The sequence below is a fragment of the Lynx rufus genome, unplaced genomic scaffold (assembly GCF_022079265.1).
Source record: "Lynx rufus isolate CCGP_SWC_20201006 ecotype Redwood Valley unplaced genomic scaffold, mLynRuf1.p SCAF_4, whole genome shotgun sequence".
NCBI lineage: Eukaryota > Metazoa > Chordata > Mammalia > Carnivora > Felidae > Lynx > Lynx rufus.
Window position 1 is genome coordinate 7296534 of NW_025814856.1, and position 26861 is coordinate 7323394.

Below are 26861 nucleotides of genomic sequence, written 5' to 3' on the forward strand. Positions count from 1 at the left end.
CGGACGCTTAACCGACTGCGCCACCCAGGCGCCCCCAAAGGTCCTTTTTAATATAATTGTTTAAATTGGTTAATACGTTCGGGGCGCCTGGGTGGCTCTGTCAGCTAAGCGTCCGACTTCGGCTCAGGTGATGATCTCACGGTGGTCATGAGTTCGAGCCCGGCGTCAGTCTCTGTGCTGTGAGTTCAGAGCCTGGAGTCTGCTTCAGATTCTCTGTTTCCCTCTCTCTCTGCCCTCCCCTGCCCCTGCTCACGCTCTGTCTCTATCAAAAAATGAATAAACATTAAAAAAAAATTTTAATCGGTAATAAGCTCAATATGGCACCAAGTTCAAAAATACCAGAAAGGATGGAGAGGGAGAGAGAGGCCTTGCTACCTGCCTGCCCCTACAGCCGGCACCCTCACGGCTGACCACCCTTCCTGGTTGCTCTGTGCCCTCCCAGGCTCGGTACAAACAGAAGCAGACACGCGTGTGTTTATTCTCTCCTCCCCCATACACACTTTTACACGCTGTTGGGAGCAGGGAGATTCTTACTTGACAGCATTTCTTGGAGATCTTAGTGTATCCTCAGCACATAGAGAGCTTGCCCATTTGGCTTGTTTTCCACCCTCGAGGTATAATTTACATACCGTAAGCCCTGCTCATTTTTACTGTATAGCTCTCCTTTGACAAACAGCAGAGGTGTGTAACCATCACCACGATCAACACATGGAACCCTTCCAGGCCCCCCAGAAGTCCCCCTGTGCCCTTTTGTGGTCACTTCCTCTCCGCCCCCTGCACCCGGGCACCTGCTCCTTGCCCGAGTTCCCCGTCCTATGGTTTTGGCTTTTTCGGATTCTTGTGTAAATGGACTCATGTAGCTTTTGAGCCGTGTTTCATTCTGCATAACAGGTTGGAGCACCATTTAGGCTGAATGAGTGAGCCATTCAGTCCTTTTTATTGCTGAGGAGGAGTCCTTCATGGTATGGCCGGGCCACTGTCTGTTGAACCATTCAACTAAAGGACAGTGCGTTGTCTCCAGTTCCTGGTGATTATGAATAATGCTGATAGAAACGTTCTTGTGCGTGTCTCTGTGTGACTCATAAATAGGAGACATTTCGAGTTAATTTTTGTATGATTTATGAGGTATAAACTGAGGTTATTTCTTTGCGTATGAATGTCCAATTGTGTCAGTATTGTCTATTGAAAAGACCTTCTTTTCTCCATTGAGGTTCCTGTGTCAGAAGTCAGTGGGCCATATTGGCGTGGGTCCGTTCTGGATTCTATTTTCTTTTCTTTTCTTTTTTTATTTTAGAGGGAGACCGCGAACGCGAGCAGGGAAGAGGGGAAAAGGGAGAGAGAATCTTAAGCAGGCTCCACGCTAAGCATGGAACCTGACGCGGGGCTCACGATCTTGGGATAATGACCTGAGCCGAAATCAAGAGTTGGACACTCAACTGACTGAGCCACCCAAGCGCCTCTGGATTCTATTTTCTTTCTTTCTTTCTTTCTTTCTTTCTTTCTTTCTTTCTTTCTTTCTTTCTTTCCTTCCTTCCTTCCTTCCTTCCTTCCTTCCTTCCTTCCTTCCTTTCTTAATGTTAATTACTATTATTTGTGAGAGAGAGAGAGCGCGTGCACGCGAGTGGGAGAGGGGCAGAGAAGAGAGGGAGAGAATCTTTTTTTTTTTTTTTTAATTTATTTTTGGGACAGAGAGAGACAGAGCATGAACGGGGGAGGTGCAGAGAGAGAGGGAGACACAGAATCGGAAACAGGGTCCAGGCTCCGAGCCATCAGCTCCGAGCCTGACGCGGGGCTCGAACTCACAGACCGCGAGATCGTGACCTGGCTGAAGTCGGACGCTTAACCGACTGCGCCACCCAGGCGCCCCTAGAGAGGGAGAGAATCTTAAGTAGGTTCCATGCCCGATGCTGAGCCTGACTTGGGACTCCATCCCACAACAGTGAGATCATGACCTGAGCCAAAATCAAGAGTCGGGCACTTAACCCGGGTGCCCCGATTTTCTAACATTGATGTGTGTGTCTGTCCTTTGGGCAAAACCACATTTCTTTATTACTTTATAATAAGTCTTTAAATCCTTTGTTATTCGCTTTCAGAATTGTTTTGGCTAGTCTAGTTCCTTTGTCTTTACATAATATGTTTTAGAATCAGCTTGTTGATTTCTCAAAAAGAAAAAAAATTCTCCATCTTGGTACATGGAGAGCTTTGCTATTAGTATTTCTATCTGTATCTTCTTTTTTTTTTTTTTTTTTTTTTAATTTTTTTAGTTTATTTATTTTGAGACAGAGTGAGCATGAGCAGGGGAAGGACAGAGAGAGAGAGGGAGAGAGCGAATCCCAAGCGGGCTCCACACTGACAGTGCAGAGCCTGACGCGGGGCTCGGAACTCACAAACCACGAGATCGTGACCTGAGCCGAAAACCAGGAGTCGGACGCTTAACTGACTGGCCACCCAGGCGCCCCACTCTCTGTATTATTCTATCTAACATCACTGCCCACCTGAACAAGGGCGGTTATCTCCTCCTAAGTCTTGTATCTTCCGACCTCCCTCCCTGCCCACCCCAGGCGTTCTCCCTATAGTGGCTGTAGAGGGGTCCTATTGAGAATATATTCTGCCTCTGCTCAGAACCCACCGTGGCTTCTCGTTCTCTCTGTATGAAAACTGAAGTCTTCGCTACCACCCGAAGGCCCTGCATGATCTCCTTGCGCCCCCATCCCCCCTACCGCTCCATCACCTCTCTCCCCTCTCTCCCTCATCTGCCCCTATTTCTCCCTTACTTGTTCTGTTTTGTCTATACTGGGGTCCTCACTGTTCTTCAAACATGTGAAATACATTCCCTCCTCAGGGCCTTTGCACATGCCATTTTCTCTGCCTGGAAAGCTCTTTTCCTTGAGATAACCTGATGGATCATCTGTCACCTCCATCAGGCCTGTGGTCAGATGTCTCCTCCTCAACAGGGCCTGCCTGGCCCCACTGCTAAAATGCCTCCACCCTGTTACTCCATCCTCCTGCCCTGCTTAATTTTTCTTGGAAGCACTTGTCCCTCCCTGTCATTGTTCTCTTTATGTATTTGGTTTATTGTCCACCACCACCCAGTAGAAGGTGAGCACCCTGTTGGTGGGGCCTCGTTCCTGGGTGTGCCCCAGCCCTTTGCATGGTGTCTGGTGTGTATTCGATGCTCTAGAAACCCGTCTCCAGGTAAAGTAACCTTGGGTCTCAGCCACCGAGTGGTCCTCACTCCACAGAGGCCGCTGAGCTTGCTGTGTGCCCCGCCACAACCTGGGCTCCTGCCCGGTTGGTTGCCCCTTGGAGTTAGGCCCAGTGGGGGAGGTACACACCAGCCAGGCACACAGAAAACTGGAGGTGGTGACTAAGGTCAGGGTCACAGAGGGGCTGAGGCTGTGGGAGGGCAGGATGAGGACTGGCCACAGTCAGGCCTGAGCCTTTCTGGGAGGGTTTGTGTGGGTGGGCAGTGGTTTTGTCTTAAAAAAAATTAAAAAAAATTTTTTTTTCACGTTTATTCATTTTTGAGAGACAGAGAACAGAGAGAGGGTGGGCAGGGGAGGGGCAGAGAGAGAGGGAGACAGTCTGAAGCAGGCTCCAGGCTCTAAGCTGTCAGCACAGAGCCTGATGCAGGGCTCGAACTCATTGACCTCGAGATCATGACCTGAGCCAAAGTCGGACACCCAACCGACTGAACCACCCAGGCGCCCCTATCTTATATTTTTTTTAAATGTTTATTTTTGAGAGTGAGAGAGAGTACATATGTGCGCACTTGAGAGAGAGAGAGAGAGAGAGAGAGAGATCAGGGGAGGGGCAGAGAGGGAGGGGAACATAGGATCCAAAGCACACTCTGTGCTGGCCCTGGAGAGCCTGATGTGAGCCTCGAACCGACAAACCATGAGATTGTGACCTGAGCCGGAGTCGGACCTTAACTGACTGAGCCACCCAGGTGCCCCTTAAATGTTTTATTTTAAATATTTATTTTGGGAGTGCATACACTTGTGAGCAAGGGTGGGCCAGAGAGTGAGGGAGAGAGAGAGAGAATCCCAAGCAGGCTCTGTGCTGTCAGTGCTGAGCCCGGAACAGGGCTCGATCTCATGACCATGAGATCCTGACCTGAGCCGAAATCACGAGTCGGTGGCTTAACCGGCTGAGCCACCCAGGTGCCCCTGCAGCGGTTTTTATCTTAAAGATAGTTGATGGACTTGCTCCCTTGTTGGCACATGGGTTGCTCTTGTGCTTTTTGTTTTAAAATAGCATCTTTAGGGGCGCCTGGGTGGCTCGGTCGGTTGAGCGTCCGACTTCGGCTCAGGTCACGATCTCACGGTCCGTGGGTTCGAGCCCCGCGTCGGGCTCTGTGCTGACAGCTCAGAGCCTGGAGCCTGCTTCCGATTCTGTGTCTCCCTCTCTCTCTGCTCCTCCCCCGTTCATGCCCTGTCTCTCTCTGTCTCAAAAATAAATAAACGTTAAAAAAAATTAAAAAATAAATAAATAAAATAGCATCTTTAACTGAAATATAATTCACATACCATAAAATCCCTCCTTTTAAAGTGTAACCATTAGGTAATTTTTAGCATATTCCCGGAGTTGTGCAACGATCACCACTAATTTCAGAACCTTTTCATGCCCCCCAAAAGACTCTGTACTCCTCAGCAGTCACTCCCCACCCCCAGCAACTTGCAACCACGAATCTGCTTTCTGTCTGTGAATTTGCCGGTTCTGGTCATCTTGCGTAAATGGAATCCTGCGTTACCTGGTTTCTGTGTCTGGCTTCTTGTGCCACGTGTTCAAGATTCATCCGTGTCACAGCGTGTGTGAGAACTCTATCCCTTTTCACGACTGGATAATATTCCACTGTACAGATGTGCACTTTTGGTTATTTGCTCCTTGGTTGACAGACATTTGGCTCTTTTGCTTCTCGGCCGTCAGAAAGAGTGCTGCTGGTGCACATTTGCGTGCGGATTTTTGTGTGCACATGCGTTCGTTTCTTTTGAGCGGCTACCCAACAGCGGAATTGCTGAGCCGTATGGTGATCCTTCCGTTTAACCCAGAGAAACCCCTGGACAAACCCCGGAGAAAACCCCAGAGAAAACCACCGTTTTCCACGGTGACTGCACTGTTTTAGGTCTGACCCGCTCTGGAGGAGGGTTCTGGTTTCTCCACCTCCTTGCCAACACTTGTTACTATCGGTCTTTTTCAATTTAGCTTCCTCGGGGGTAGGAAGTGGTGTTTTGCTCTTTTCTGTTCTTTTTTTTTTTTTTTTTTTAATTTCCCTAATGACTAATGTGTGCTCGATGGCCGTTTGTGCATCTTTGAAGAAATGTCTTTTCAGCTTCATTGTCCGTTTTTAGATTGGGTTATTTGTCTCTTGTTGATTTGTGAGAGTTCTTTATATCTGGTGTCAAGGCCAGTCCCTTATGGGATATATTTTCTTCCATCATGTGAGTTGTCTTTTTACTTTTTTCTTTTTTTCTCAATGTTCAGTTATTTATTTCTGCGAGAGAAAGAGAGTGAGTGAGCAGGGGAGAGGCAGAGAGAGGGAGAGAGGGAATCCCAAGCAGGCTCTGCACTGTCAGCGCGAGATCACGGAGCGTGAGATCATGATCTGAGCCAAAGTTGGACGCTTAACCGATGCCCTTCTTTTTACTCTCTTGATAGTGTCCTCGAAGGAGACAAATTTTATTTTGATGAAATGCCATTTATATGGGTTTTCTTTTATCACTTACGGTTTTGGGGTCATATCCAAGAAACTGCTTGTCCGGTCCATGAAGGTCATGAAACTTTACTCCTGTATTGTCTTTTATAACACTTTTTTTCTTTTATTTTTTGTCACCTAAATCTAAGCCTCCTGTGCTCCCTAAATGTGCCATGGAATAGGTTAGCTTGACACGAGGGCACCTCCACAACCTCAAGAAAAATTCTGCGCGGTGAGATATACCGTAAAACACCATAAAATCCCCAACCCAGTGGCACACCCCGTCTTAGGTATTTGGCTCTGAGAGACCCAAGGCTTATCTGAAGAAATGCTATCCTTAAGTTTCAGATAATTGCACACTTCCCCTTTTGGCACAATTGCTTATTTTATGTCTAAGAACTGTGGTCTGAGAAGCTGTAGATATCTTTTTCTTTTTTATAATTTTTTGGTGTTTACTCATTTTTTGAGAGAGAGAAAGAGACACACAGCGAGTAGGGGAGGGGCAGAGAGAGGGGGAGACAGACAATCGGGAGCAGGCTCTAGGCTCCGAGCTGTCAGCACAGAGCCCGATGTGGGGCTCGAACTCACGGACCGTGAGATCATGACCTGAGCCAAAGTCATATGCTTAACCGACTGAGCTGCCCAGATGCCCCAAAGCTGTAGATATCTTAAAGAAAAAAAAAGAAAAAAAAAAAGTCAAAATCTTATTAAGACAACCTAGAATTACACTGGCCATTATGGGGAATGTTCCAGTTAGGCAAGGTCATTCTTTTTTTTCCAAATTTTAATTAATTAATTGATTAATTTATTTATTAACATTCTTTTTTTTTTTTAATTTTTTTTTCAACGTTTATTTATTTTTGAGACAGAGAGAGACAGAGCATGAACGGGGGAGGGGCAGAGAGAGAGGGAGACACAGAATCGGAAACAGGCTCCAGGCTCTGAGCCATCAGCCCAGAGCCCGACGCGGGGCTCGAACTCACGGACCGCGAGATCGTGACCTGAGCTGAAGTCGGACGCTTAACCGACTGCGCCACCCAGGCGCCCCTAACATTCTTTTATTCATTTTTTTTTTCTGAGAGAGAGAGAGAGACAGAGTGTGAGCGGGGAAGGGGCAGAGAGAGAGAGAGAGAGAGAGAGAGAGAGAGAGAGAGAGACAGAATCCAAAGCAGTCTCCATGCTGTCAGTGTTTAAACTCCTGAACTGTGAGATCATGACCTGTGCTGTAGTCAGACGCTTAACTGATTGAGCCACCTAGGCGCCCCTCAAATTTTTATTTAAATTCTAGTTAGTTAACATACAGTGCCATGTTGGTTTCAGGCATAGAATTCAGTGACTCATCACTTACAACACCGAGCGCTCATCACAGCAAGTACCCTCCTTAGTACCCATCACCCATCTAGCCTGTTACCTACCCACCTCCCCTCCATTGGCTCTCAGTTTGTTCTTTATCTTTATAACTTTTTTAAAAAATATTTACTCATTTTTGAGAGATAGACAGACAGACAGACAGAGCATGAGTCGGGGAGGGGCAGAGAGAGAGGGAGACACAGAATCTGAAGCAGGCTCCAGGCTCTGAGCTGTCAGCACAGAGCCTGATGAGGGGCTCGAACCCATGAACAGAGATCATGACCTGAGCTGAGGTCAGAGTCTTAACTGACTTAGCCACCTAGGCACCCCTGTTCTTTATCTTTAAAAGTCTCTCATGATTTGGTTCCCTCTCTCTTTTTCCCCTTCCCATATGTTCATTAGTTTTGTTTCTTTTTTTTTTTTTTTTTTTTTTTTTTTGAGCAAGAATGTGACTGGAGGAGGGACAGAGAAAGAGGGGGACAGAGGATCTGAAGCAAGCTGTGTTACGACAGCAAAGAGGTCAATTCAGGGCTCAGACTCACGAACCATGAGATCATGACCTGAGCTGAAGTCAGATGCTTAACTGACTGAGCCACCCAGGCATCCTGGTTTTTAATTTCTTTCAACAATGTATGTTTTGGTTTTTTTTCAGTGTTCAATGTACATTTTTTTACTTCTTAGATTTATTCCTAATATTTTATTCTTTTTGATGCCTTTGTTTTCTTAATTTCATTTTCAGATTGTTCATTGCTGGTGTATAATAATATAACTGATTTTTATATATTTATCTTTTATCCTGCCACCTTGCTGAACTCATTTATTGTCAAAAAACAGGTTTTTTTGTGGGGTTTTTGGTAGATTCCGTAGCAGTTTCTGTAGACATGATCATGTCATCTGTGAATAGTTTCCTTCTTCCTTTGGATTTCTTTTTCTTGCTTAATTGCTTTGGCTAGAACCTCCAGAACAACGTTGAATAGAAGTAAGGGTGGACATCTTGTCTAGTTCCTGATCTTAGAGGGAAAGCTTTAAATGTTTTACCGTTAAATATGGTGATAGTTGTAGGTTTATGAGGAAAGGGTTGTAGATTTTGTCAAATGCTTTTTCTATTCAGATAGTCATATAGTTTTGTTATTTACTCTTACTATGGTGTATTGTACCGATTCATCTTGGCATTTTTGGACCATTATGGCTTTCCTAGGATAAGTCTCACTTGGCTATGATACATGATATTTTTTATATATTGCTGGATTTGGTTTACTTGTATTTTGTTGAGGACTTTTTTGTGTGTCTATATTAATATGAAATATCAATCTGTTGTTTTCTGGTGGTTTTTGTCTAGCTTTGGTATCAGGATAATACTGGCCTCATAGAACCAGTTAGGAAGTGTTCTTTCCTTTTCCAATTTTTTGGGGAGTTTGTGAAGGATCAGTGTTAAACCTTCCTTAAGTGTTTGTTACAATTTACCCATGAAGTCATTTGGATCTGTGCTTTTTTTGGGGGGGGGGGGAAGTTTCTGAGCATAATTTCAGTCTCTTTGGGGAGCCTGGGTCAGTCAGTTAAGCATCCAACTCTTGATTTTGGCTCAGGTTTCTGAGTTTGGACCCCGCTTGTGTGAGTTCAGGCCCTGTGTTGGGCTTTGTGCTGACAGTACAGAGCCTGCTTGGGATTGGTTCTCTCCCTCTCTCTCTGCCCCTTCCCTGCTTGTGCACACATGTGCTCTCTCTTTCAAAATAAATACAACCTAAAAAAATTCAGTCTCCTTACTTGTTATAGGTCTATTCAGATTTCTTTTACCTTTTTTTTTTTTTTTTTTTTTTTAGGATTTTATTTTTGGGGCACCTGGGTGGATCCAGTAGGTTGAGCGTCCGACTTTGCTCAGGTCATGATCTCATGATTCCTGGGCTTTCTATGCTGACAGCTCAGAGCCTGGAGCCTGCTTTGGATTCTGTGTCTCTCTCTTCCCCTCCCCTGCTTGTGCTTGCTGTCTCTCTCTCTCTCTCTCTCTCTCTCTCTCTCTCTCAGAAATGAATAAACATTAAAATTTTTTTTTAGGGGCGCCTTGGTGGCTCAGTCGGTTAAGCGTCCGACTTCAGCCAGGTCACGATCTCGCGGTCCGTGAGTTCGAGCCCCGCGTCGGGCTCTGGGCTGATGGCCCAGAGCCTGGAGCCTGCTTCCGGTTCTGTGTCTCCCTCTCTCTCTGCCCCTCCCCCGTTCATGCTCTGTCTCTCTCTGTCTCAAAAATAAATAAACGTTAAAATTTTTTTTTTAAGGAAGATCTTATTTTTAAATAATCTCTATACCCAATTTGGGGCTTGAACCCAAAACCCTTGGATTAAGAGTCACATGCTCGGGGTGCCTGGGTAACTCAGTCGGTTGAGCGTCCGACTTTGGCTTGGGTCATGCATGATCTCACGGTTCGTATGTTCAAGCCCCGCATCAGACTCTGTGCTGACAGCTTGGAGCCTGGAGCCAGCTTCCGATTCTGTGTCTCCCTCTCTCTCTGCTCCTTCCCCGCTTGCGCTCTCTTTCTCTCTCAAAAATGAAGATTAAAAAAAATAATAAAAAATAAATATAGGTGCCTACATCTATATAGGTGCATTTTCCTCTGCATGCTGCTTTCGCCGAAGCCTGTGAGTTTTGGCATTTTGCGTCTTCTTTTTCATTCCCCTCAAGATACTCTCTGATCTCCCTTAGGTTTTCCTCTTTGACTTGCTAGTTACTGAGGAATGTGTTGTTTAATTTCCACGCACTTGTGAATTTCCCCAAATTTCCTTTTGTTACTGATTTCTCATTTCACCCCGTGTGGTCAGAGAACGTACTTTATGTAATTTCTGCCCTTTGACATTTACTGAGTCCTGTTTTACGGCCTGTCCTGGAGGATGTTGCACGTGCCCTTGATACGAATGTGTTCTCTGCTGTCGTTGGGTGGGGCGTGCTGTGCAGGTTTGGTAGATCTCGTCGGTTTGTGGGGGTGGTGTTTCCTTGTTGACCTCTTGTTCAGTTGAAGGCGGGGGCCTGGCATCTCCCAGCTACTCTTGTAGACTCCCCTCGGTTTCCCTCGTCTCATGCTCTTTATGACTGCACGGTCGTCTCCGGTCCAGCCCCGCCGTGCCACGTCCACTCCCTGTCCCCTCCTGACAGCCCACGGGAGTGAGGCGACAGGCTTGCTCGTCTGCTAGGCCCAGGGCTGGTCCCTAGGAGGGGGCTGCTGTGCTGGGGGGGGGGGGGGAGTAGATTTAGCATCATGTAGCCCGATGTGCCAGGAGACACCGTTGCAACAGGGTCCTCCTGGAGGTGCCAAGGAATGTCTCCCTTCCTGCCATCGTCCCTACCGACCAGTCTTGTGGAGGAGGGCCCTACGTGTGCCAGGGACCGGGGCTCACGGGACTTTTCCTTCTGATCCTCTGACAGCCTGACAGCGTGGGCACTGTTACTATCCCCATCTTACAGATGGAGAAACTGAGGTCCGGGGAAGAGAAGATCCTTGTTCAGGTCTCACAGCTGGACAGCTGCAGACTCTGTGCTTCCCACTGTCACGGACCTATCTGTCCCTACAGGGAGCGGTGACTGTCCGCCTTGTCCTCGGAGTTCAGGGCTCCTTTCCATCTTCGTTCCGGTAACATGTGGTGTAATGACCAGGATGGTGCCGGCAGACCGGGACAGGAAGAAGCCGTCTGGGTTGGTGGCGGAGGATGCCGTCAGCTTATGTGCCTTTGGTCCAGGTGACCACACGTCTTTACGTTCAGTTTCCCCATCTGCATCACGGGGTTGGCGAGAGCCCCTGTGAAGAGGGGGATGGAGACTTGTGTGCACAGGGCTCGGCTCAGCGTTTTGTTGTGTGCGCCCTCGGAGATGCCGGCCCCTCTTACGGGTCACTCCTCAGCGGGCATGTAGTGAGCACCTGTCGTGTGCCAGGCGCTGTGCCGGGGTGGGGGGCCAGGCAGTGAACGAAGGAGACGGCTTAGAGTGGGGACTAGTATGCAGGAAGGAAGCTTGGAGAGGAGGCAGAGCCTGGCCCGGGGAAGCAGTTAGGGAACCTCTCCTGGCAGGCTCCGTCCAACCAGTGTCCAGAGGAAGAGTGGAGGGCTCTTTGGGGGCATCTGGTGGCGAAGGAGCCCGAGAGGAGGCATCAGTCAGCAGGGCCTGGGAGCGGGAGCGGGGAGGGGGTGGGAGCCAGCGGACAACGGCAGGGAAGTGATGGGGCACTGGTGTCGGGCCTTGTGGGCTGCAGACAGGACACTCGTTTGTGTCCCAAGTTTGCTGGAAGACACAGGTGGGTTTTAAGAATGTGTGCAGCATGATCCGACTTGTTTGAAAAGCTGTCCCCAGGGGCGCCTGGGTGGCGCAGTCGGTTAAGCGTCCGACTTCAGCCAGGTCACGATCTCGCAGTCCGTGGGTTCGAGCCCCGCGTCGGGCTCTGGGCTGATGGCTCGGAGCCTGGAGCCTGTTTCCGATTCTGTGTCTCCCTCTCTCTCTGCCCCTCCCCCGTTCATGCTCTGTCTCTCTCTGTCCCAAAAATAAATAAACGTTGAAAAAAAAAAAAAAAAAAAAAAAAGAAAAGCTGTCCCCAGATGCCAGGTCGAGAACACATGGGGCATGAGGACTGGGGGAGCATGGCTGTCCCAGGGGCTCAGCCTAAGGAGGTTGGGACCAAGCAGGGGACGAAGGCAGGATTTGCTGACAGATCGACTGTAGGAGGTGGGAAAGACGTGACCTGGGCAAGGGCGGTAAGGCCGTCCTGTCTTGTGTGACACCGTGGACCAGTCTGTCTGGACTGTTCCTTGTCCCGTCATCTGGGAGGGGCTCTGGGAAGAGGGCTGTGGAGGACACACACCCGTTCTCCTACTTGAAGAAGGAGCCTGCCAGGAGGATGGTTCTGGAATGCTAGGAGCGTGGTGGAGCCCTGCCTGGCCTTCTTCCTGCCTATTTACCAACATCCTGCCTCTGGCTTCAGTTGGGCCTCTTGGGTGGTGACACACGCAGAAGTAGGAATCCATATGTGGCTGACCTGCGGCACCTGCACTGTCTTCTGTCCCCATCGCACCTCATTTTATAGATGAGGACATTGGTCCCAAGACGTGCATGACCTTGCCACCGGGGTCACGCAGCTGACGTGGGGCAGGCTGTCTGCTGCAGGGTAGAGCAGTGAGGATGCTGAGGGGACCCGCCAGGAGGGGTAGAGTCGACAGCTTGGGTTCCCAAACGCCAGTGTCTTTTCTGTCACCTATGAAAATGCTGCTTGGCCGCCCGGTTGCTTTGGCACTCTTGGTACAACAGCAAAGGTAAAAATTAGTATTTGCCTGTTACAAAACTTATAAAAAAAATTACAGAAGACTGAAATTCAAGGCATGTTGGAGACCATGAAACAGGAAGTTTTTCCATTTGCATTCCATAACACGACTTCCATCGGGCCCAGGTGTCACCTTCAAGTTTGTTGTCCCCACACAGGCAGGAAATGGGCACAAGCGTTTAAAAATATTTGGAGGACATAGTCTGTTCTGTCCATCACACTTTGCTTTCAGCACTGTGGCCTGGATTCCCTCCTGGCCAGGTTCCAAGATTGATTGGGCCAATTCCATGCGAGCGGACATCTCGGTGGTTAACGGATTTCACTCTGGAAAGCACTGCCGCAGGGAGAGGCCATCCTTGCAGAATCACTCAGGAGAAGGAAAACGGGGTGACGTGGAGGAGGGGTGTCAGTAGGGGACAGTCAAGCCTCTCAAAAGAGTTGACATCTGAGTTGAATCCTGACTGACCAGAGGAAGCCAGGATTGTGAAGAGGCTCCGAGGAGATGTTCATTCCAGGCAGAGGGTCAGCACATGCAAAGGCCCTGCAGCAGAAATAGATTTGACCTGTTTGCTGTACCTTGACCAGCTGTGTGGCTCAGGGAGTGAGTGAGGTGGGGGTGAGGGCAGGGAGGTGACAGGGCGATTGCTCAGGGCCTTGGAGGCCATCGGGAGGACTTTGGAGCAGAGGAGGGTCACGGTCTGATTCATATTGTGTCCAGTTTTCCCTCGATTGTGTAGGGCAGATGGTCTCTTTTTGGGCACCATGGTAAGAACTTTGCATATCCTTCCAACTGCCTACCGTCTGAGGCAGATGACATCGTCCCCACTTAACAAATAACAGATAAGGAAACTGAGGCACAGAAAGGTGACCAGACCTATGCAGATTGTCTAGAAAATAAATGGAAGTGCCTGGACTCGCGCTGGGGTCTGCAAGACCCAAGAGCCACGGCTGCTAGTCTCCATGGGCCACTTCTGCTTTTGTTCCTGGCCTGGCCTCCAGATGAGACCATGGAGCTGGTGACACTGTGGCTGAGTGCCAGGGGTGGGGCTGGGCTCTGGAACCTGCAGGATTCCTGAGCAGGGAGGGGCCTGCTGGGAATTGTGAAGAGGTGGCACCCCGGAGTGGGACCGTGAAAGCCAACAAGACGCTGGCCCGCCCGCCTCCACCTGAGCCCCAGTCTCCTCGTTGGGTCCTTCATCCCACAAACTGGTCACTTGCCTCATGCCTGGCTCTGTATTGAGAGCTGAGAGATCGGAGAATGTGCCAGGCAGAGGACCCGGCTCCTATGGGGCTGCCATTTTAATGGATAGGTGGGAGGAAAGGGACCACAGCCATATGAACAGACCAGTAAATTGGAAGATGCCGGTTCTGAATAGAATTGAGAATCGAGCAGGATGGGCACCTGCTTTATGTTCGGAGGGTGCTGGGATGAAGATAGAGAAGAGATAGTTTGGCCAGGAGTTGCTAGTTGGCCCTGTGGATGTTGCAGGGAGAGAGTTCTAGGCTGCGGGAGCAGTCAGTGCAAAGGCCCTGAGGCAACCATACCTGTTTGGGGGCAACACGGCAGAGAATAGTATAGCAGGAGCTGAGTGAGTGAGAGGGAGAACAGGAGGAGGGGAGGTGACTGGGCAGGCTGTGCGGGGCCTTGTGGGCCTTCGAGGACTTGGGGTTTTTACCCTGAGGGAGGTGGGGGTCTTGGGAGGCCTCTGAACAGAGGGAGGCAGCCACTGCATCCATACACACCACGTGGCCACTTCGGGGGCGAGGGTGGGTAGCCTAAGAGGCAGCAACGGTACTGGTCCAGGCAAGCACGAGTGGCCGGTGTGATGGCCGTGGATGTGCAGGGAAGTGGGCCAGTTTGTGCCCAGCTGGAGGTGGACCCAGCAGGGCTTGCTGCTGGGCGGAGTGGGCAGTGAGGGGTGGGAGGAGCCCCGGGTCTGCGGTCTGAGTCAGCCTGCCTGCCTCTTGGGGTGACTACAAGGACACAGTGACACCTGCCCGGGGCCACTGAGTGTGGGCTGGGCTCTGGGTCACCAGTGCTTACTGTTGGATGGCATCCAGATGGGTGGTAATGAGGCAGGGACTGGGTGGGGACCGGTGGGGCGTATAGACTGGATAGTGTGGCTCCAGAGGCCCAGCGATGAACTCTACTTCTTTTCTAGCAAAACCACAGAGGAAGCCCTGGGGGTTTGGGGGTGATTGGGGGGGGGGGAGGGAGCAGCGGTGGTTCTGCATCACTGACATCTTTCCTATGTTCCCATCCCAGCTCTGCTCCTTCCTTGCTGAGTTGCCCGGGCAAGTCCTGAAACTCTGAGCCTTAGTCTGCCTATCTGGGAAATGGGAGTGTTGGCCCTGGTTGCATTCTTTTGGTCTTGCTAGAGGGTTTGCTGAGATGTTGCCAAAGATGGGGTTAGAGCTGGGCTAGGGGGGCAGCCACTGCTTCCTATATGGGCTCTTATCAGAGCCTGAGAGAGTGGGCTGGGTACAAACAGGTCCCTGGAGTGTGGGCCTCCTGCTGAGGGCTTTTTCCACGGCTGGAGTTGTGCTGAGGTCTCCTAGCCACACTGAGGCTTTGAGTGACCCCCATGAGTATATGGCGATGAGGAAGGGATCCCAGCCAAGGGCGCTTACTGGGCCTCCTGTCACCATGCTGCTCAGGTGAGGGGTGACCTGGCCCTTAACAGCTCTGACTCATCCTCTGCCAGCTTATCTGTTTGTTTTCCCTCCCCTGGGAAGGCCTCCACCTGCCCACCTACCAGCCTGGGTTTTAAGCCTCTATTGTTCCCTCAGCCAGGCATCCCCACCCATGTATGGGGCTGGAAGTCAAAGGGCTCCTGGGGGGACCTTGGTCTCTGTTCAAACAACAGTAAATAAACAGCTGGGACTTCTGATCTGCCCCTGGTGCCACCACCTGCTGTGCCTTTCCCTCCCTACCCCCTACCACTCTCTTCTCAGGAGCCCTCATTACCTTCCAGGGAGAGGTGGCCCATTTTAGAGCTTGGAAACTGAGGCTCGGAGAGGGTGAAGTGATGTGTGCGGGTCAGGAGGCCAGCGGGGCCTTCCCTGAAGGATGAGTGGCATCCTCTCATCCCACTGATGGCCGTGCCAGTGCCCAGAGAAGGTGGAGACCTGCCTAGGACCACACAGCTCATGGGGGCAGGGCTGGGCTTTGAACCCAGGCTCTCTGGTTCCAGCGTCCATATTCCTCTTGGCCATTCAACAAACTATTTAATGAGCACCTGCTGTATGCCAGGCACTGTTCTAGGTGCTGGAGACCTAGCAGTGACCAGGCCAGGGGAAGCCATGTGTTGTCACAGGGCTAGACTTCCATTGAAAGCCGTGTTGTGGGAGTGGGAAAGGGCATGCGTTTGGGAGGGAGGGGTGCAGTCCACTGCATCTGCCCACGGGTGGGTGTGCAGTGCCTGTGGGGAGGAGGTTCCTGGCAGAGGGAACAGTCCCTGCAAAGACTAGAAGCCAGAAGTGAAGAGATCCCCGAGCAGGAGGAAGCAGGGGTGGGGCTGGTAGGATGGGCAGGTAGAGGACCCTGTCAACTGCGGGATGTGATTTATGTAGGACGGAGGCTTGGAGGCCTGGTCTTTGTTTTAGAAAGAGACCATAGGGGCGCCTGGGTGGCTTAGTCGGTTAAGCCTCCGACTTCAGCTCAGGTCGGAGTGTTAAACGCGGTGAGTTAGAGCCCTGTGTTGGAACCCAGCTTGGAGCCTGGAACCTGCTTCAGATTCTGTGTCTCCCTCTCTCTCTCTGCCCCTCCCCTGCTCATTCTCTCTCTCAAAAATAAATAAACATTAAAAAGAGAGAGAGAGAACCATAGGTGGGGTACCTGTGTAGCTCAGTCAGTTAAGAGTCCAACCCTGAATTTTGGCTCAGGTCATGATCTCACAGATGTGAGATTGAGCCCCATGTTGGGCTCCACATTGGGAGTGGAGCCTGCTTGGGATTCTCTCTCTCCCTGTGCCCCTTCCCTGCTCATGCTCTCTTTCTCTCTCTCTCTCTCTCTCAAAAAAAAAAAAAAAAAAAAAAAGGACCATAGGTAACCTGGGAGGAGGATCCTGTCGGCCAGGCCTAGGCCCATAGATAGAGGCCAGGTGCAGCAGTGAACCCCTACTGTGTGCCAAGGAACAGAGTAGACCCGGGCTCCTGTCCCGGGGGGCTACGTGGCAGAGGGGGGCAGGTAAGCAGATAAGTGACTTGAAGTGTTAGTGACGAGGAAGAAAATGAGGGCAGGTGGGCGATGGGGTGGGGTTGGAGTTGTAAGTGGGGGTGGCCAGTCTCCCTAGGGAGGTGTCATTTGGGCCAGAGCTGTGGGGAGTGTGAGTCATGGGGGCGCCTGTGTGGTACCCAGCTGACCTCCGAGGTGGGCGGTGTCACCCCGTCTTGCTGACTAGGAAACCCAGACCGGAGAGCCAGGGAAGCTGGCGGGAGGTCACAGCGTGCGTGCGCAGGGCAGCCTGGGCGTCCAGTCGGGGTGGGGGTGGGTTGAATCAGGGCGGAGGGAGCAGACGACTGAGGCTTGGACGTTGCCTCCGCACAAGCGGATGGTGTTCTGGGCAGAGTTACGAGGGGAGATGGTCTCCTTCCACCACCCAGGCTGGGAAGGCCCCCAGGGCGCTCCTGCTGCCTTGTGCCAGAACATCCTCTGGGCACAGCCGGACGGGCCCTTCCTCCCCGAGCCTCTTGGGAATTTCCAGGGAGCTGCTTTTGGGGGGACTGTCCAGGCCGAGTCCGCACTCAGTGTTGCTGCCCTTTCCACTCAGCAGTTCGAGAGCTTCTGGACACGCGATTAGAGGAATCCCAGGGCGGCTCGCCAGCCTGGCGACTCCCAGCCTGGTGCGCAAGGCCCCGCGCGCCTGCTCGGCCCCGTCCTTCGGCCTTCTCCCCCTCGGGCTGAGCCTCCTTTGCCTGGGCTGCACCCTCCGGTCACCACCAAGCTCCAGCCCCGGCCAGCTGCCTTTCCTGCATGTGCCCGGAGCTCTTGGGTTCTCTTGGGCATCGTGCTGGTCCTCGTGTCGTTGCGAGGCGCTCACTGTCCGTTGTCTGTAGTGTTACCATTGTGTCCATGGTGCCTGGCCCCCCCAGACACACCCAGAACAGTTACAGGACAGCGTGGGCCGATACCTTGGCCCTGGCGGGGGTGATGCCAGCGGCTTTTGAGTCAGAGGTGTGGGCCCAGAGGCCGGGTGACCTCAGACGCCGTGAACTTCAGTCCATGTTCCCACCACTCCCCGGTGCCTAGTGACCTTGTTTTCTTATGTAAATTCACGCACTCAGGAAATCACCAGACAGATCAAGATAGAGGGGCGCCTGGGTGGCGCAGTCGGTTGGGCATCTGACTTCAGCCAGGTCACGATCTCGCGGTCCGCGAGTTCGAGCCCCGCGTCGGGCTCTGGGCTGATGGCTCAGAGCCTGGAGCCTGTTTCCGATTCTGTGTCTCCCTCTCTCTCTGCCCCTCCCCCGTTCATGCTCTGTCTCTCTCTGTCCCAGAAATAAATAAAACGTTGAAAAAAAAAATTAAAAAAAAAAAAAAAAAAGATAGAGTCCATCCCAGAAAGTTCCCCGGTGCCCCTTCCAGTCAGTTCTCCAAAGGGAACCAAGTGCTCTGATTTCTATCGCCAGAGACGAGTTTTGCCTGTTCAGGTTCACCCTCTGACTCAGCAGGAGAAACGAGGGCGTATGTCTACCAGAGGCATGTATGCAAATGTTCCTAGCAGCTATATTTGGTTTTTTATTTTTAATTTTTTTTAATGTTTATTTTTGACAGAGAGACCGAGCATGAGTGGGGGAGGGGCAGAGAGAGAGGGAGACCCAGAATCCAGTGCAGGCGCCAGGCTCTGAGCTGTCAGCACAGAGCCCGACGCGGGGCTCGAACTCACGGACCGTGAGATCATGACCCGGGCTGAAGTCGGATGCTCAACCGACTGAGCCACCCAGGCGCCCCAGCAGCTATATGTGTAACGACCCGGAACTGGAAAGACCCCAAGTGGCCCATCCATGCCACAGGGCACGGGTCAGCAGTGGAAAGGAGCCTCCTGCAGTCACACACAGCAGCTTGGAGGAACCACATAGACAGGCGTGGGGAATTCATTCCCACGCTTCTGTATCGTTTGGTCCCCGACCTGTTCCTGTTGTGGAGGAGGTGGAGAGGTGGAGTGGAAGATTCTGGTGCGGGACGTGCACACCGTCACCGCTGCTGTCCGTGATTCTGTTGGAGGGCCGGTGCCCAGGTTTCCAAGATGCCACATCTCTGATGTGCAAGGGACCTCCTGTCCCTGCCTCTCAGGTCTTTGCCTCTGAGCCGGGTGGCCTGGGGCTCTGGGAGTGCCAGGGCCAAGGCCAAGTGTGGTGTTTGAGAGGTAAACAGCCACCAGCAGGCCCACCCTGTCCCTGGCATCTGCCGTGAAGTGGCTCTGCTCTCCTGGAGACATTGGGACGGATGTCCCCTCTGGTGAGGGCCGAGGTGAAGAACTGACTGACTTTGGGGCCTGGTGACCTGCTTGGGGCCTCCTCGCCATTTCCCCGCTCTGCCCTATCTGCACCCCTACATGTAGCTCACCTCCTGTTTCCCCTTCTCTGCCCAGACCAGCTGCCAAGCCCTCTTACCTCCGTAGCGTGTCTTCTTTGTCCCCAGCACCTCCATCGTAACACCTGAGGTGTAGAGGGTGACTTTGCCACCAGGGGCCACGGGCTTCGTCCTCCTGGGGCTCACCGGCATCCTTGGGATGTTCTTCTGTCTCTTGGGCCCCCCCACCCTCCATGGTTGGACTGTCCTCTCCTGAACTGCTGTCAGCTCTGTCCAGTGTCGGTCCACTGCTCTCTGTTCCTGCCGCTCTGGGTCTAGCCTCTGTCATCACATACGTGGACCAGTGCAGTCCCCTTGTGCCTTTCCTGCCTCTGGACTCCCACCCTTGCCTCTGCGGCCGCCAGAGGGTTTATTTATTTTGAGAGAGAGACAGCGTGAGTGGGGGAGGGCAGGGGGGCCGGCAGAGGATCTGAAGCAGGCTCTGTGCTGATAACAGAGAGCCCGATGCGGGGCTCGAATCCATGAGCTATGAGATCATGACCTGAGCCGAAGTCAAACGCTCAGTCAACTGAGCCATCCAGGCTCCCCTGTCCTTCAGAGGGTTCTTTTAAAGCCACACACCTTTAAAAGCACACAGAGTTATAATCTGGCTGTCCCCCTAACCCCCATCGGGCTGCTTTGCTCTAAGAATGATGACCGGACTCCGGCACCCCTGTCACCCCACCCCTCTCTGCGCCTGTCTGCTTGAGCGCCCCACTCTGCTGCTCGGACTGTGCCCCTGTGGGGTCTTTAGAGCCCTGAGGCCCAGAGAGGGCCCCTCGTCTTAAAGGCCGGGCTGCAGGAACCCGTGAGCGCGAGCCGGTGGGCCAACCTTACGTGGTCACTGCCACCTCCTTGCGCCCAGCCAGTGGAGGTGAAGTGCGGTGGGGCTGCCCACAGGCTGTCACGTGTGGCGCATGCCCTGGTATGCCTCCTTTCCTCCAGCACCCACTGGGTTATTAACACGTTCCCAGGGATTCTGCCGGCCAGCCTGAGCTGAGAACCAGTGACCTCCTCTGGGGCCTTCCAGGCTCCCAACAGGGGTTCCCGACGCTAGGAGGTGCCCTCCTGAGGCACTGTGGCTGTCACAGTACTGGGGAGCGGGTTGGTGCCGGTGGCCCTGGGTTGAGAACCCCAGGATGCTGTTGTCTTGCTGTATTTGGGACACGCCTGCCCAGTACCACTAGTCCTGTGTCCCGCACAGATTGCAAATAATCTAAACATTGGTGTGCAAGTCTGGTTTGAAACTTTCTGAACCTGGAACTTTTCTCCATTTTACATGAGACACCAAAGAATCCTTTGCACGGCTTTAATCTCCGAAAATCCCTCTTCTACTTCCACGCTCACTGGGCCCTGGCTCCTCGGCTTTCCTTTCTTAATGGTCCAGAGTGCCTTCTGGTCGTCCTGCTTTGCATGAATCCACGTGTCGTGGTGTAAGTCCAGCTGGTGCCTGAGTATTTCCTTGGTGAAATACACAGGGTATGTTTCTTTATTTAACAGCTTTATTGAGGGATTGTTTGTATACTAGGAAAATTTACCCATTTCAAATGCAGTGGTTTTTAGTGCACTTACAGTAAATATTAGCATCACCACAGTCAGGTTTTAGGACATTTCCAGAAAGCTCCCTCCTCATGTCCCATCCCTTGGGCAGCCATTGATCCTGCCTGCATCGATTTGTCTTTTTGGGACATGAAACATGTATTTTGTCATCAACTACTTTCCTTTTACTTAGTCTTCGTACCATACATAAGGCATTAAATTAATTTAAAACATGTATGTAGGAAATGAACCCATTTCTTTGGGGTGCAGGAGATATTGTTCAAATATCTGTCAGCGAAAGGGCTCTGGGGGCATGCTGGGGCTGGAGCACGGCCAGCCAGAGGGAAACGGTTCCATTCACCACCAACCTTCATTCCCGTCCCTCTTCTGCCCCCGGTGGCCTCAGGACCGTCCAAGATCTGGCTGGGATCTTGGTATCTTTGCTGAGGTTGCCCCAGTCGCAAGGCGGGATTGCTTCACACGTGTGGTCACACTTCCTGCCCCGCGAGCCAGCCGCTGAGTAATTTCTGTCCTTTTCCCCTCCCACAGGGACTTCCTTCCCCGAGGTTCAGGAATCGTCACCCGGCGGCCTCTCATTCTGCAGCTCATCTTCTCAAAAACAGGTACAGTGAGTGGGGCAGTTCACTGTTGCAGCAGATAATGAGTGTGGGCGCAGTGCCCGGCAGGAGTGCCAGGGCCAGTGGCGGTGTCCGGGGTCTTGGGTCATCATTTGGGCTTGAACTCACGTTCTCCATCCGTGTAGGGAAGTTGAAGCGCAGTTCAGTGAACACCCACCCCTCGTGTCCTCAGTTGTGACCAGGCTGCCAGGTGCCGTGTCTGCTTGCTGTGTTGTGGATAACACATTTTTTGCTGAATGAACGCTTTCAAAATCAGTAGCATGTGACACATCAAGCTGGAGTGCTTCGGTGCGCCTCCCCCCTTGCCGTGAGGACACCTTCCTACAGTCACGGAACCACACCCAAGAAAAGTAATCATTCCTGCACGTTATCTGATGCCCAGTCCATAATCAGGTTGCCACTTGTCCCCCAGATACCCTCCCTGGCTAGTTTTGCAGTGCTCTGATCTGCCCCCTGCTGCACTGCGGTGTCCCGTCTCCTCTTTTCATTAGGGCAGCATGGCCACTTGAGTCACGCTGTTGGCTTTTGTTTTTGTTTTGTTTTGTTTTTTTTTTTTTTTAATTTTTTTTTTTCAACGTTTATTTATTTTGGGACAGAGAGAGACAGAGCATGAACGGGGGAGGGGCAGAGAGAGAGGAAGACACAGAATCGGAAACAGGCTCCAGGCTCCGAGCCATCAGCCCAGAGCCTGACGCGGGGCTCGAACTCACGGACCGCAAGATCGTGACCTGGCTGAAGTCGGACGCCTAACCGACTGCGCCACCCAGGCGCCTCAGGCTGTTGGCTTTTGGAGAGGCCCACCCATTGAATGTAGAATGGCCCACGTGAAGATTCCTTTCTGGCTTCCCCTGGGTGGCCTCCGTTTATTTCTGTTCTTTCCACACAAGCCTGGCATGACGTGGGCGTGTCTCCCACAATAAAACCCAGTCAGGCCTCCTTAGAAAGCATCGTGGGTCAGAAGCTGGAAGGGGACAGAGGAGCTTTCGGGGGCATGGCCTCACCTCTCTCCAGAGCCCCAAGCGGCCTCCATGCTGCTCCCCACTGACGTATCCCCCCTGGGGTATCACCGTTGGTCAGTTCAGGATTCATTGGGCGCCAGTCTCACCGCACGGCCCGGTTAAACACACCCATACTAGGAAGGCAGCTGACACACCCCCATTTTACAACTGGAGGAAACTGGAGCTTAGCGGCGTCATTCGTCATTCGTCTTGACTCTCTGCTGTGCTCCAGTCACGCCCTCTCGCTTTCATCTTCTGACTCCGCCCCCCCCCCCAGCGAGGGGGCGTGGCTCCAATGAGAGGCGATAGCGGATTGGTCCACACCTCCTCTTTGTGAGCTCTGCCATGTCATAGGCCACAGGCAAGCCAATGGGCTGCTTTCTGTGGATTCGGAGGTCCGATCAGCTGGGCCCAGACTGGCGGCAGCAGAGCCCCAGTTTTCAGATGGCAGTGGGTCAGAGTCGTGTAAGGCTTGGCCTGGTGGGTTTTTGCTTCTCATTCAGCAGGTTTCAGCAGTTTGGTGGTGGTGGGGGGGGGGGGTGAGAATATGCATTTTAATGAGTTCCCAGCTGATGGCTGATGCTTCTGGCCGATGGCCACTCAGGGAAAACCTCTGCCCTGCTGGGTAGGCCCTGGGAGCTAAGACTGCCGGGGTTCAGATCGTGACTCTGCAGCTTACTGGCTGTATGGCCCCTGGGGAGGGACTCCTGCTCATGATGTGTTTCCTTTCTGGACAGTGAAGATAATAATAGCGACTTTGTCGGTTGCCACGAAGACCGCGCGTTATTCAATATGTCCAACCCTCGGAACAGTGCCTGGCACTCAAGTCCTCCCCGTGTGGTGCTGACTCAGTGGCTGCGGTTTTGTGCTTTCTACTGGTCTGTTTGGGACAGCTTGCTGCTGGCTTTCTGCACTGGAAGGTGGCAGGAGGCCCCCCCCCCCCCCATCACCTCCTCGGTGGCTGTCACCCAGCTGTGGTCCACTGAGCACTTAATGCATGCCACAGGCTGGTCCACACCCAGGGCACAGCAGTGACTGGACCAAAGCTGCTGCCACCACCAGTCACCTGCCCCCTTGACACTCCCATTAGTGCCGGGGGACAGAAGTGGGAGACTTGGGGTGAGACCAGCAGGGAGACAGGCAGTCCTGGTCCCCACCGGGTGGGAGTGTGTGTGTAGAGAGGGGTGGGTGACTAACTTCATCCGGAGGGTGGGACATCCCGGGGCATCTCCGAAGAAGTGATGTTGGAGCCGAGGCTGATGGGAACTCTCCTTCCCAGCAGAAAGTGGTAGATGTGAAGAGCAGTGAAGGCAGAAACTCTGAGGGTACACATCAGCCTAGTGCCTGACCCGGACTGATGCTGGTGTCTCTGTTCCCATCACCCCCACTTTACAGAGGATGGAACTGAGGCTTCCAGAGATGAGGCCACTTGCCTGAGAGCACTCAGGAGGGTCACCGTGAGAGCCCAGCCTGAAACACACATGGTGGAGTGCACCCTAAGGCCGAGGTGTCACTTGATCAGATCCCATGGCTGCTGGTGAAAAAGAGACCATGGGAACCAGCCCAGGGTAGGGGACCCAGAGGAGATGGAAGTGGTGCCTGGGGACATGTAGGGACAGGGTGGCAGCTATGGAGGTAGGGTCATGGTTGGATCCTGTTGGGCTGGTGGTGGAGGTCGGGAGAGAGGCCCAGGTGTCCCATATGGAGCTGTGTCTCAGCTCACATACTCCTCTTTCCCCACCTGACTGTGGCGTCTCCAGTCTCTCTCTCTCTCTCTTTCATTAACTTTTATTTTTGAGAGAGAGCTCATGAGCAGGGGTGGGGCAGAGAGAAGGGGGACAGAGGATCTGAAGCAGGCTCCGCACTGTCAGCACAGATCCTGATGTGGGGCTCGAACCCACGAACTGTGAGATCATGACCTGAACTGTAATTGGACGCTTAACCAACTGAGCCACAGAGGCACCCCTCCAGTCTTTTGCTGCTGCCAGTAGATGTGTGCCCACTCTGTGCTCGACCTCAGTTGGATTCCAGGGAGGCAGCATGGAGTGGCAGACGGGATGATGTGGTCAGGCTGAGAGGGGAAAGGGCAGGGGGTGTGGGAGAGTATATTGGACATTGGATCTACTTTGGGAGAACATTCTAGGCCGGGGCAACAGCATGTGCAAAGTTATGAGGTGGGGCTGGGGGGAGAGGCAGGAGGCGGGTGATGTGGCCTGGCAGTCTGGTGATGGATTCAGGCAGTGAGAGCCCAGGGAGCACTTGGGTGGGGAAAAGCTGGCTCGGCCCCTGGCTGCCTTGTAGAGGAAGGATGGGCAGAGATAGGAGTGCAGGCAGGGAGGCCAGGGAGAGGTTAGTCTAGAGCCAGGCAAGAGGTCCTGAGGCCTGGCCCAGGGCAGTGCTGTGGGTGAGGGTGAAGGGCAGTCTAGAGTGACCCTGAGGTGGGGGTCCAGGGCGATGAACAGCAGACGTGCCTGGGCTGGGTGGGAGGCGGGACACCCCACTAGCAGGAGGGAGGAAGCTGAGTGTAGTGTGGGACGTGCTGATTGGTAGAGGGCCCTCTAGGGGCTACGTGGGGCTGCACGGCTTCTAGAGAATAGACTTTTGTCCCGCTGACTCCCGAGAACCGGACTCCGGAGCCAGGCAGCTACCCCTTATTTCTGGGGCCTGGGGCAGGTGGCCTCTCTCTGTGTGTCTCAGCTTCCTCCTCTGTAAAATGGGGGTGATAGTGGTACCCCCTTTGTGGCCCTGGCACCCCATGTGGCTTTGGTGTGCCTGCCGCCTCCTGTAGGGTCTGGGGTCCCACGATGTGACTCGGAGGCTGGGCCTCAGCCCTCCTTTCTGATGCCTGTGACACCCAGTGATGCTGGCTTCGGGTCCAGACTGCTCTTGGTGAGCCATTACTTTTAACTTTTTTTTTTTTTTAAAGGAAGCTCCATGCCCATTTTGGAGCCTCAACACCAGGGCTTGAATTCACAACCCTGAGGTCACGACCTGAGCTGAAATCAAGAGTCAGATGCTTAACCAACTGAGCCATGCAGGTGCCCCAGACTTTTAATCTGCTTAGTTTATTTTTTTTTTTTTAATTTTTTTTCAACGTTTATTTATTTTTGGGACAGAGAGAGACAGAGCATGAACGGGGGAGGGGCAGAGAGAGAGGGAGACACAGAACCAGAAACAGGCTCCAGGCTCTGAGCCATCAGCCCAGAGCCCGACGCGGGGCTCGAACTCACGGACCGCGAGATCGTGACCTGGCTGAAGTCGGACGCTTAACTGACTGCGCCACCCAGGCGCCCCTAATCTGCTTAGTTTAAAAATTACCTAAGACTGAATGGGGCACCTGGCTAGTACAGACAGTAGAGCATGTGATTCTTGATCTCAGGGTTGGACATTTGAGTCCCATGTTGGGCATAGAGATTACTTAAAAATAAAATCTTAAAAAAAAAAAATTACCCTAAGACTGCAGCCACTAGGAAGTTTGATGGCTCACGGGTGATCCCTGCTTCTCCTTGGAACAACCCCTGGCCTTGTAAACCCTGGGTGCTAGGGACTGTTCTGGTGTGGAATGTGGCCTCCTGAGCCTCCCTTCCCTTGACCTTGACTGTTGCTGTCAGGGACCAGAGAGGGGGTGGCTCCCAGCTTCCTTTTCAAAGCTTTGTGACCTCGACAGGGCCTTGCTGAACTCTGGGACCTCACCTCACCTCCTCCTGCTCCCTAGCTGGAGCCACAATCCCCCTGCTCACTCACCCTCAAGATTGGCTCGTCCATTCACACTTCCATGCCTTTGCCCCCACAGTGCTCCCTCCCTGGAACATCGTGCCTCACCTTCCTTCTCCCCTTCCTCCTCCCCTGGGTGAGCCCCAGCCCCCCACCCCATCATTGCTCCCTCGGTTCATCCTCAGGTAACCTCATCTCATTCCTATATTCTTAATGGTTTTTCTCCCCTCAAAAGTCAGTGGCAGAAAGCACAGATCTGCTTTGTTGTGGGATTGTCAACAACACTTTCTCCAGCACCTGTCCTCTGGGCCTGGCCCTGGCAGGGCCTTTTCTATAAAACTGGTAGACTCTGCAACATTCGGGGCATGGCCTTGTGTCTTGATGAGGAAACAGGGCCAGGAGCCAGTGAGAGTCAGGCTGGGGGCCGGCCAGGATGCCAACTGGGGCTGTCACTTTCTCCAGTACGTGGTGTGGGGTTTGCCACGTGTTCAGTGGACATTCACCGCGTGGCTCACGATCAGCTCCGTTCTGACACTGTCTGCCTGGGGAGAGTGTCACATCCCACAGGATGGGGGCTCAGCTGTGCGTCTCGCCCTCTGGCTGTAGATCTGAGTGAGGTTCCCACGACCCCCTCTTCAGGTTCGATTAATTTGCCAGAGCGGCTCACAGAGCTCAGGGGAAAACAGATCACTCACTGGACCGGTGGCCGGTGTGAAGGATACAACCCAGGAAGAGCCCGACGGAAGGGATGCGCAGGGCCGTGTGGGGAAGGGCCGGGGCTTCCATGCCGTCTCCAGGCGCCCCACTCCCGGCTCCGGCATGTGTTTACCAGCCGGGAAGCTCTCCGAAGGCCGTCCTTCGGGTTTTATTTTTATGGAGACTTCATTACGCAGGCACGATTGATTGAATCATTGGCCTTTGGTGATTGATTCATCCTGGAGCCCCTCCCCCCTCCCTTCTCCCCCCTCTCCCCTCTCCGGAGTGGGGGGTGGGTAGGGCGGGACTAAAGGCTCCAGCCTTCAGATCACATAAATTGGTCGCCCTGGCACAGCCCCCTTCCTTA

General features: G+C 52.7%; 1 protein-coding gene across 9 annotated transcripts in view; it reads left to right on the forward strand.

Annotated features, from left to right (window-relative positions):
* The window catches only part of DNM2 (dynamin 2), a 91570-nt gene that overhangs the window by 13152 nt on the left and 51557 nt on the right, over window positions 1-26861 (forward strand). For 8 of the 9 annotated variants that reach the window (XM_047095946.1, XM_047095943.1, XM_047095945.1 and 5 more), the window contains exon 2: window positions 20998-21071. In XM_047095946.1, coding sequence (XP_046951902.1) covers window positions 20998-21071 — 74 coding nt within the window. Of the gene's footprint in view, window positions 1-10651; window positions 10768-20997; window positions 21072-26861 lie in introns of those variants that run through there. The other variant, XM_047095948.1, reaches the window with a different exon arrangement.